General features: G+C 37.2%; 1 protein-coding gene across 4 annotated transcripts in view; it reads right to left on the bottom strand.

Annotated features, from left to right (window-relative positions):
* The window catches only part of KCNQ5 (potassium voltage-gated channel subfamily Q member 5), a 476,049-nt gene that overhangs the window by 96,721 nt on the left and 367,021 nt on the right, over nucleotides 1–12,307 (bottom strand). For all 4 annotated transcript variants that reach the window (XM_081828546.1, XM_081828547.1, XM_081828548.1 and 1 more), the window contains exons 4-5: nucleotides 6,127–6,302; nucleotides 5,322–5,447 (exon numbers count right to left, since the gene is read on the bottom strand). In XM_081828546.1, coding sequence (XP_081684672.1) covers nucleotides 5,322–5,447; nucleotides 6,127–6,302 — 302 coding nt within the window. The remainder of the gene's footprint in view (nucleotides 1–5,321; nucleotides 5,448–6,126; nucleotides 6,303–12,307) is intronic.

The raw sequence follows: 12,307 nt of genomic DNA, 5'->3' as shown, positions 1-12,307 counted from the left end.
ACATACTATTTATAGATTTCCAAAGCACAGTATAATTTCCCCATAAGGCGGTCCTTCAAAGGAGGATGATTCACATGAGCAGTTTGTCAATAATCTCTTCCCCTACACACTCCTCTCCTCCCCTCTTCTTCTCTTCTCCTCTCCTCTCTTCTCCTCTCCTCTTCTCTTCTCCTCTCCTCTCTTCTCCTCTCCTTCTCTTCTCTTCTCTTCTCTTCTCTTCTCTTCTCTTCTCTTCTCTTCTCTTCTCTTCTCTTCTCCTCTCCTCTCCTCTCCTCTCCTCTCCTCTTCTCTTTTCTCTTCTCTTCATCTTGTTTCTCTTCTCTTCTCTCTGGGCTACTTCCTGAACACCTAGTTTCAGAGTGGGTAGTCTAGACCCTGTGCAGAAATTTGTTCACCATAAACTAGGAGATGAGAAAGATTTTGGGTGTGCAGATAGCAGACTCTCTCGTGGTGGTGGCATCACATAATGTGGGTGCTGCTGTGGCAGGCAGCTCAGGGCAATAGCATTCTCTGTTGTTCTTCCAGGCTCGTTGTCATATACATAACAACAGTAGTGACTTACATTTATCCAGTGCCCGATAAAGGCCCTACATATCCTAATCTCGTTTACTACACATAGCAACTTTGTGTTTGGGTAATGCTATTTTCTCTATTTTATAGAGATAGTAAATGATTGCTGAATACCACACCTCTGCTAAATCATAACGACAGGGCTGGAAGCCAAGTTCCCTGACTGTAATTCTTCTGTTCTTTTCCATGCAGTATGTTCTCAATGTTTATGGACTAAAACTGAGCAAAAGTATTCAGAGCCATGTGTGAGAGGACATTACTAATGGAACAGACTTCTTAGGAGAGGCTTCCCCAAAGAGGCTTATGACTGATATATTTCATACATCCGTGCCATCCAGGTAGGCACAGGACTTGTAGATGCTCATAGCGGCTAAGATGTTTCAGTGGGTAGCAGCTTTGGTATGTGTGTCTCAGTTTTTGCTTGGTGTTTAATAATGGGCTGTACAACCTGCTGAGTGCACTGTACACTACACCATCCATAGAGCCTTCTAAATTATTTGCTTTGAATTCTAGGACTAACTGGCTAATACAAAATTCTTCTACCTGCCTGAAATAATCATGTCAAGCACATGGTCCCAGGTGAGGGCTGTACTCAGACGCTGACTCAAGAATACTGTTTGCTGCTGTATCCCTTTTAATAAAAAAGCCACCCCATCACACTGTCTCCATCACAGAAATAGCAGGAAGTAGAGAACAACCTGGCCTTCAAGAGCAGATCATTATCAGGCAATATTACTTCGGGAAGACCTGATCGCAAGTTATTTCAGAATAGATCTAAAGCAAATCAAAAGGAGAAAAATAGTAACAGGAAAGAAGGAGGTAATAATAGGAAATAACTCCAGGAAGACTTGTTCTTAAATTATTTCAGAATAAATCTAAAGCAACCAAAAAGGAGGAAAATAGTAATGGGAAATAACATCAAATGGAGCTCTGCCTGACAATCAGAAGATCCTCTTTGCCTGTAGCTGCTAGTGCCCCAGCCACGAGTTACTTCCCCTTGACCCTCTTCTACTTCCTCCGGCACAAACGTCCCTTCAGAACCCAGAACATCTTTTCATTGTAACCCCCAATTCCCAAGCCCCTTCTGTGCTTAAGCTGTGAGTCTGCCACGAGGTATATAGCTTTTTGTGCCTTTTGTCTTAAAGGTGCTTCCATCTAACATCCATAGCGAAATGTTTTTGCCAACAGTAGCCACCATCTTTGATTGGGCACTGGCTGTGGTCTTGGTACCAGGCCCTTTATATTGACTGTTACACTTACTTAACAAGCTAGGTGTTGTTATTCGATAGTATGGAATTGTTTTCCGGGATCAGAGTTCTGTGAATTGTTATTGGCTTTGAGTAGTGCTGATCACACCCTGAATCCCTCCAAAAGTTGGTCTTGGGGATAGCCCTTGTTATTTTCTTAAAGAAAGGAAGTTAGTACTTAGTATTCAGAATTCACCCATAAATTTTGTACCCATAAACCACAAATTGCATTTTGATACTTAATGTCAATAATTTGGGCTTTTTTAATGAAGAGAATTTCCTATTTTTTAACTGAAGTCTAACACTTAGAAACACTCCAATTCAGGGCACTTTTATTCCTCTATTTATTCTGGATACTTCCATAGTTAGCAAGGTGTCCATTATGTGCAACATGGACAATTTTAACTAGAAAGTATCCAGCCACATTTTATTAAGGTCTTGAACAATATATAATAAAAGGTATAGTGTTCTAAATTTATTTTATTTTACACTGGAGACCCAGTATATGTTCTTCTTATAAGGAATAGAAGTAGGGGTGCTTGGGTGGTTCAGTCAGTTAAGCGTCTGCCTTTGGCTCAGGTCATGATCCCAGGGTCCTGAGATGGAGCCCCACGTCCAGCTCCCTGCTCAGCGGGGAGCCTGCTTCTCTCTCTTCCTCTGCCTGCCACTCCCCCTGCTTGTGTTCTCTGTCTGACAAATAAATAAATAAAATCTTTAAAAAAAAGAATACAAATAATAAGCACTCTTGTTTGCTTTTTTGTATATTTTTAGGCATCAATTTCATTAATGACTCAGTTAATATCAACAAACCCACTGTGGACCAACAAGGCCTTTTCCTAGAAGCTTGACATCTTAGAAGATTTTTACTTGGGTATTCAAGACCAGATTTGTTTTTTGTTTTTTTTTTTAATGGAGACATAATTAGGCCATTCAAAGAACCTGTTAAGTATAGGTTAAGCTTCAGTCAAAATAGCACTACTGAAATGGAAATCAATGAAAATATGTTGCTTCCCCTATGAAAGTCACAGATATGACCTTTGAAAACTTGCTTATGTGGGTTATTCTGGCAAAAGAAATAAGCCAGTGACTAAATGAGAAGCATATTAAGAGTTTCCCACACACTATTTAACATACAGTACAGCAATTCTGGTTAGTAATAAGGAGAAAAGGAAGACTATTGGAAAGAAGGATAAAGAACTGCCAGGCTGAACTCATCAATGACTGCATTTCCATGGGACAGGTGCACCTGAATGTCTCAAGAATTTAAGTATGTTAGAATTATCAAAGAAAAACAAAAACTAAACTTAAATTCAAATTGTTGCTTAATAATAATAATAATAATAATAATAAATAAATAAATAAATAATAAACTGTCTTCTCCTTGCTGGCTAAAAGAGCCTCCTGTTTTCTCAGTTTACACAGTTTATCACACAATGAGTCATAGATCTTCACTTGCATTCTACATATAAAAGGTATTTTAAGAATGTCACATGACTGCTGTCTTTCAGGTTTTCCACCTTCCTCCTTTCAAAATGTCAATTAATGCGTGTGGGGTAGGAGGGAGGGGCTGGGAACCAAATCATTACACCACCAGATTGCTTTGTTATCCATGACTCTGATAATTTAAGAAAAAAATCCTACCTTCAGGTGAAGCTATTTCTGATTCTTATTCATTTTACTACTGCTGTGTGGCCAACAAATATCCCGAATTCTGTTCAATACAAGCCCTGACAAATTTTCTTTGTCCTTGACAAGAGTTCTAGCTCTCACTGATGCGCTTTGGGTGAGTAGCAGCACAATGCAACAATTGATAAATTTATATTCCACAAAACAATCAACTTATAAATATATATATTTATTTTTTTAAGTAGGCTCCATGCCCAGCATTGAGCCCAATGCGGGCCTTGATCAGATCGGAGCTGAAATCAAGAGCTGGACACTTAACCTACTGAGCCACCAGGGTGGCTTATAAGTTATAAATTATAAACTTATAAATATTTAACTTATAAATATTTTGACCACAGTTTAAGAAAAGGATATATTTTAATTTTGGTGACAATCTAGCACTCAAGAAATATTACTGATGATTTTTTATTTTATTTATTTATTTATTTTTTTTTAAAGATTTTATTTATTTATTTGAGACAGAGAATGAGAGAGAGAGAGCACATGAGAGGGGGGAGGGTCAGAGGGAGAAGCAGGCTCCCCGCCGAGCAGGGAGCCCGATGCGGGACTCGATCCAGGGACTCCAGGATCATGACCTGAGCCGAAGGCAGTCGCTTAACCAACTGAGCCACCCAGGCGCCCTATTGATGATTTTTTAGAGAACTTAACTTTGTTGGACCAAAGAGATGGGAAGCCATTTAGACAATTATAAATGCTGTATATTTTCACAAAACATCCTTTTGGAATGTCTTAAGGAAGAAAATAAAAAGAATATAGTTTATATATTGCAGAAAGCACTCCCCTATCCTGTGACATTCTTATTAGGGCCCATGTTTCAATGACTGTCTTATAAATTCTTTACAATGCAGACAAGATTTTTGCTTTAATGGAAAACTACGCCTTGCTTAGAGCACACATTTCCAGGTTATTGACTTCTGACTTTATGGGGCTCTGCATTTTTCATGGCTGTTGAGCTATTTTGCAACTCTGTAAGTTGTAGATAACTGGTAGCATTGCAAAATAATTCTTGTCTATAGACATGTAAATAAATTCTGTCTAGAGGAGGTTTAATTGACTTCACACTCACACTGTGGAAGAAACCAGCTTTACCTCTACTTGAATTCATTTCAATATTCTTGATCTTTATACGTTTCTGTTTTTTGGATAGTCCTTTAAGCCAGATATAACATTGTACTGGTTCCCTCATTAACGACAAATTTTAAAAAAGGAGTTAAAATCTTTAGCACGGGTCTGTATGAGGTCATGATTTTTTTTTATTTGTTTGGAAAACTATCTTTTAATAACAATTTAAATGAAAAGTAGGTTTTTGAGTGGAAAATTTTGAAATTAGGTGTCTATGATCTCTGACCTCACAGATGGTTTCCAGTTTTCTCTTTTTCACTTCTTGTGCCATAATTTTACTATAACTTCCATTCAGCTACTATTCCTTTTTTTTAAACCTCAGATAAACTTTTTGATGAGTGGTAAACCGATGCAAAATTGGTCATTTAAAATCTGTGCTCCACAGAGTTAAGACGAACAAACAACCCTATCAAGATTTTAATCACAGTTTAAAAAAATAATGTATCTTTATTTTGGCAACAATCTAGCACTCAAGAAATACTTCTGATGATTTATAAGAGAACTTAATTTTGTTGAGCCATAGAGATGGGAAAAGTCTTTAGACAATTTTAGTGCTGTATATTTTCACATAACTCTCTTCTGGAACTTAATGTTTTTATTGAGACCTTTCATAAATGATTCATAGAAATCATTACACTGTATTCAAAGGAAACATTTCACAACATCCAAAAAATAAAAACAGATTTTTATACTTACTGTGCCCCACCAAAGAGCATCTGCATATGTAGAAAACTCTTTATTGGCATCTTTTTCCACAAGATAGACAAGGAAAGATGAAAAAATAAGAACCAAAAATCCTATGTACCAAGCTGTGATTAATTCCTAGATATAAAAGGAATGAAAGACTGTTAGAGGTAAAAAAAATCTGTGAAAAAGGAAAAAAAATCTATGTATTCATTTTACTACTTTTTGGATATTTATGATTGTGTGTGTGTGTGTGTGTGCATGTATATATATATTTATGGAATTTACTTTTTTATTCAGAGGATGTCCCAGTGAACAGAAAAACTTCCTTGGTCTTTTTTTATTGTTGCACAGTATTCTAAAGGCATGGGTTTACTATAATTTATTTGGGGCATGAGGACTTGAAAAACATTATTTTTTGTTTGGTAACGTTGACACACAATGTTACATTAGTTTCAGGTGTACAACATCGGATTCCACATCTCTGCACATTATGCTGTGCTCACCACAAGCCGTTTGTCCCCACACAACGCTGTTACAGTATCACTGAGTATCCCTGTGCAGAGCCTTTTAGTCCTGTGACTTAGTCATTCCACAACTGCAACCCCATCTCTCCCTCTCCCTTTCACCAATTTGCCTCTTCTCCCCTCTCCTTCCCTCTGGCAACCGTATGATGACTTTTAAATAATCCATTATACGTTGTGCTTTAACCAACCTCTGAAATGACTGTTTGCTTGATGGGTTCATTAAATATTCCACAGCAATCAGTGAAAAAGTTTCAGAAGTCTTGTGCTATAATTTAGAAAGCAAAGCTTACCTTGCTGTGAGCATAAACCACTGAACCTAGTAATTTCCAAGTGCCTCCCCTTCGGTCCATGCGCACCATGCGGAGGATCTGTAGGAAACGGAGACTTCTGAGTGCAGACGTGGCAAAAATATTACCCTGAGTTTTTGCAGAAACAACTGCTATTGAAGCGATAAGAACAATGGTATCTGAAAGAAACAGGTTGAAGTAGCCATAAGTAGCAGGACGTGGAAGTTTTACTGCTCAAAATAGTGTTTCAGAAAGGTTCGCTTTGACCTCTTTGAGGCACAGATAAACAGATCTTGAACCCCAGCCTGGAGGGGTGCTACTGGGGCTCTGTGATAACTGAAGAGCGAAAATGCAGAGGACAGGATCTCCTTATTGCCTTGGTTCTGACCCTTTGGCTATTCTATGCTTTATCTATGCAATTCTGAACCATTTACTACGTAACCTTGGAAGAACTGGATGGACAATGGCCTTTGGAAAGTTCGGTGTTCCAGGGAGCACTAGGGCTGTTTTGGCTCTGGTTTCATTGGCATTCCCGTCCTCAGCCCTAACACGGCGGATTCCTGCTTGATGCCACAGAGCATCATAGTTTGCGTGGCTATGAAAGTGTTGCTTGGTATCATCACGTCTCTTGTTTTCTTGCCAAAGAAGCTTGTAGCTCTTTTCTGCAAAAAATTTCCTTGTGTTGTGGAGTCTGAGACTTCACATACTCTCTAACAAAGGCCTCAGCTGAGTTGGATACTCTAAGCTCTCTGCATAGAGTATCTTTATACCTGGCCGGTCAATTATGTGTAAGTTTGGTATACAGATTAAGTAATAGTACATTTGTTACAATAGAGTATTAATTATATTCACTGTGTATTGCATGGGAATGGATATTTGATGTTTGACATATTGACATTTGACTTCAAAAATATCTGCCCTTTTGTAAGCTAAGAAAGAGAAACAGAGCAGTTAATGAAAGCATAGAAAAGATAAAAGGGGACTTAATTGCTCCAAGGGCAAATATCTGAGTGACGGGAAGTAGGCTTTGAAGTGGGAGAAGTGAAGTGGGGATGAATGGCCTCCTATGGCAATTTTAAAATAAGTTAACTTGACCTTAACATCCTCAAATAAAATTTCTTTCCTGCTCCAAGTGGGCCGTGCATGACTGGGCATCCACACTCCAGGGAGGAGTTCCACTTCAAGGGCATTGGATTTATAATGTTTCTGTGATCATCAGGATTAACTGCTGTATGAATGTGTATTCATCATCCAGCGCGGCCCTTCTCCCTGTACTGAGAGAAGTCTGGTCTCCGGGAGTGGACGGGGCAGATCTTTTGAATGACTCTCCTGGTGCCCCTTCTGGGTCAGGACTTGAAGTGGTTGGCTGTACAAGGATCAGCTGAAGGGCTTTTTCCAGTCAGATCTAACCACTATAGGACTTTGTGGGTAGAGAGCCACAAGCACGTCCTTGAGTTACAGCTCTCTGCAGCTGTTGGAAATGAGAAGGAATTAAATGTGTTGACACAGACACCAAAGACTTATTTTAAGTGAATAAAAAGACAGTTGCAAAGCTGTATGTGCAATGTAATCTTATTTTAATAAAAAATAAATGAACAGGAAAATCATGTGAGAATATATACAGATTATTACCATTAAGTCTCTCCAAAGGTAGAGAGAGTGGGGTGAGTATGTGGGTAAAGGGACTTTTTACTTTCTAAGTTATTAATTTCTGTAATATGGAATTTTATAACAATGACAATGTCTTTTGAAATCAGAAAAAAACTTTAGAAAAGAGTTAAGTGTGAAAACGTCTCTTGGTTTGCATCATTTGAGGGATTTACTCCTGAGACAAGTGGTTTACAGACAAAGAGACATTTCTTATATGGCCCTGCTAGATATGTATTTGTTTTTTTTTTAAATTTTATTTTATTATGTATTTGTTTTTATTTCTCATTGTAATCCTGCTTCTTCCAAGTATACAAAGGAAAGAAAAAGGAACAATACCTCATTTACTATGTTAAAATATTTGAGATAGTAGAAATAAGTAAATGACTGGTAGGGATGCAGAAAATACAGCACTTAAAACTTACTGTGTGCCTGGCACCTTCTTTAGTTCTGTGTTTTCTTTACAAATGTTAATTATTTCATCCTTATAACAACTGTGTTGGTTAGGTCTTCTACAGATCCCATTTTACAGATGAGAAAAGTGAGGCACAAAAAGCACACACTGTATTAGTTTAAAAGAATCAGGTATCGAGCCGTTAGACTACAGCACAAAACGTATGAAGTTATGAAGTTCGTTCATTAGAGAAAACCTAGAAAAAGTAAAAGCAACACTGCTGGTTTGAAACGATTCAAAAAATTATGCACACAGTGAATCATAATCTAATTGTTTGAAGTCACAAAATATGCAAAGGTAGCTACAGATGTGATTTAACGCCCTCATTGTAATTCAGATCAGACGAGAAAGTTGGAGTTCAGTAAAATGAAACCACAGATGAGCGACCAAATGGCAAACGATGAATGCAGCCATAAAAATGTTTCTGGTTGGATTACAGTCCTCCGCTGAATTTTGCTGTCAGTACCCCTAGAATATTTCCCAGGCTAATATTTTAGAAGTTATGACTACTCTTTATTTTTATATATGTATTTATTATTTTTGTAGTCCATTATAGAACCTGTATCCCGAGTACCTAGAACAGTGCCTGAAACATGGAAAGCACTCAATAAATATTTATAGAATGGACTTAGATTAAACACTCAAAGTAGCTTGAACTTTGTTCTCTTACTATATCAGTGTTTTAATAACTAGAATAAGAATCTGAAATACTCTTAAGTTAATCAAAGGATCACTTCAATATTCCATCTTGAATTCTACTGCAACATAATAATTCATAGCTATCATCCATTAAAGTTTATCAATCTCACTAAGATTTCTTTTTTATAAAAGTAGGTAGGGGCAGTTTTCAAAGACAGTGTCATAGGAGGCTCCTGAACTTCCTTCTTCCCATCGATGCGCCAAATAAACACTTGCACATGGAATAATTCCCTGTGAAGGAAATCCAGAGACTAGCTGAGGCACTCCTAAACATCTGGCAAATAAGAAAATACCCACATTGAAATGGGTAGGAAAGGCCGGGACATAATTTTGCCTTAAACCTCACTCTTAGCACAGTGCCATACAAATGGGAGGTAACTCCCACATCCCAGTTTCTCCCTGAGAAGCTAAGGGTTTGGACCCCACATTTAGCCTCCTAACTTTAAGGCTGCCACTTGAGGGACAGGCCTTCCAACCACTTGCTTTGAAAGCCAATGGGGATTGCAGCCCCAAGATCCACAAGACTATAGCAAACAAAGAAGCAGTTTTTAATGGGTGTGAGCACCACTGTGGCTACTACCCCAGGACTCAGTGCAGAAGGAACAGGCAGAAATGCCCATCTTAGTCTTTCTCTAAAAGGATTACATTTGCATACTTTAAAAAAAGTTTTTATTTAAATTCCAGTTAGTTAATATCCAGTGTAATATTAGTTTCAGGTGTACAATATAGTGATTCAACAATTACCTATATCACCCTGTGATCGTCACGAGTGCCCTCCTTAATACCCATCACCTATTTTACCATATATGACAACCCCATAGCTAACATCATAGTCAATAATAAAAAAAATAAAAGCTTTCTCTCTAAAATAAGGAACAAGATAAGGATGCCCACTCTTGCCACTTTTATTCAACATAGTATCTAAAGTCCCAGCCAGAGCAATTAGGCAAGAAAAAGAAATAAAGGCATCCAAATTGGAAAGGAAGAAGTAAAACCATCACTATTTGCAGATGACATATACAGAAAACTCTAAAGATTCCACCAAGACATTATTGGAACTAATAAATTAATTAAGTAAAGTTGCAGCACACAAAATCAATATACAAAAATAAATTGTGTTTCTATACACTAACAATGATTTCTGAAAAAGACAAATAAGAAAATCCTCTTTACTATAGCATCAAAAAGAATAAAATACTTAGGAATAAATTTAACCAAGGAGGTGAAAGATCTGTTTGGTGACAACTATAAGACACTCATGAAAGAAACTGAAAGAGACACAAGTAAATGAAAAGACATTCCATGCTCATGGATTGGAAGAATATTGTTAAAATGTCCACACTACTCAAGGCAATCTATAGAGTTAATGCAATCTCTATCAAAATTCCAATGGCATTTTCTACAGAAATAGAACAAACAATTCTAAAATTCCTATAGAATCACAAAAGACACCGAATAGCCAAAGCAATCTTGAGAAAAAAAAGAACAAGCTGGAGGCATTATGCTCCCTGATTTCAAACTATATTACAAAGCTATAATAATCAAACCTGCATGGTATCAGCATAAAATAGACACATAGGTCAATGGAACAGAATAGAGAGCCCAGAAATAAACCCATGCATACATGATCAATTAACTAATGACAAAGGAGCCAGAAATATACAATGGGGAAAGGATAATCTCATCAATAAATGGTGTTGGGAAAACTGGATGACCACATACAAATGAATGAAACTGGACCGCTATCTTATACCATCCACAAAAATCAACTAAAGATGTATTAAAGATGTAAGTGTAACACATGACTCCATAAGAGTCCTAGAAGGAAACATAGAGTAGGCTCCTTGACATTGATCTTGACAATGATTTTCTGGATTTGTCACCAAAAACAAAGGCAACAAAAGCACAAATAAACAAGTGGGACCACATCAAACCAAAAAGCTTCTGCACAGAAAAGGAAAGCAGCAACAAAATGAAAAGGCAATGTACCATAGGAGAAAATATTTGCAAATCACTTACCTGATAAGGAGTTAATATTCAAAATATATAAATAACTCATACAGCTCAGTAGTAAAATAACAAATAATCCAATTTAAAAAATGGGCAGAGGAAATGAAAATGTTATTCCAAACAAGACACACAAATGGCCAACAGGTATATGAAAAGGTGCTCAACATCACTAATTATGAGATAATGCAAATCAAAACCATAGTGAGATATTACTTCACCCCTGTTAGAATGACTATTATAAAAAAGACAAGAGATAACAAATGCTGGTGAGGATGTGAAGGAAAGGGAACCCTGGGGCATTGTTGGTGGGAATATAAATTGTTATGTTCATTATGGAAAACAGTATGGAGGTTCCTCAAAAAATTAAAAATAGTGGAATATTTTTCAGCCATGAGAAAGAAGAAAATCATAATGTTTGCAACAACATGGATGAACCTTGAGGGTATCATGTTAACTGAAATGAGCCAGACAGAGAAAGACAAATACTGTACATCACTTATGTGTGGAATCTAAAAAAGTTGAACTCATAGAAACAGAGACTAGAATTATGATTACCAGGAGCTGGGGGTGGGAGAAATGGGGAGATGCTGGTCAAAGATTATAAACTTCCAGTTGTCAGATGAATAAGTTCTGGGGATCTAATATACAGGATGGTGATTATAATTAATGATACTGTTATTACATACTTGAAAGTTGCCCAGAGAGTATATCTTAAATGTTTTCACCACAAAAAAGAAACGGTAATTGTGTGATGTGATGGAGGTGTTAGCTACCAATCAGTTTGCAATATATAAGTGTATCAAATCAACAGGGTGTACACCTTAAACTTACACATTGTTATATGTCAGCTGTATCTCAATAAGGCTGGAGAAAAACTGGGCAGAGTAGCTTAAGCTGTGCAATTAGTTAATCATCTAAAATGTTTTTTTCAAAGAGAGGAGGCTTGTCTTAAGTGAATATACCACATTTTAGTATAAGGTAGAAACTATAGACAGCCCTCAAAGCTCATTGGCTTCATATTCGTTTGTTTATCCATTCATGCATTAAGCAGTTAATTGAATGTCAGATATTATATTCAATGTTTGCATTAGAAATGAATATTCATGAATCCACTAGATCATCAATCTATCACGAATATGTATTAAATCCCTACGATGTACCAGGCATGGTGCTTAATACTTTACATTACATCAGTGTTGTCAATGGGGATGATTTTTACCTCCCAGGGGACATCTAGCAATGTCTGGAGACTTATTTGGTTGTCTTAATTGGGAAGGGGATTACTACTGGCATCTAGTGGTAAAGGGGATTACTACTGTCATCTAGTGTAAAGGTTGCTGCAAAACATCCTACAATGCCCAGATTAGTCCCCAG

Source organism: Leptonychotes weddellii, chromosome 8, assembly GCF_054177405.1.
Source record: "Leptonychotes weddellii isolate Sample4059 chromosome 8, ASM5417740v2, whole genome shotgun sequence".
Taxonomy (NCBI): domain Eukaryota; kingdom Metazoa; phylum Chordata; class Mammalia; order Carnivora; family Phocidae; genus Leptonychotes; species Leptonychotes weddellii.
The sequence above is the reverse complement of the archived record's forward strand: the minus strand, read 5'-3'. Positions and strand labels throughout refer to the sequence as shown.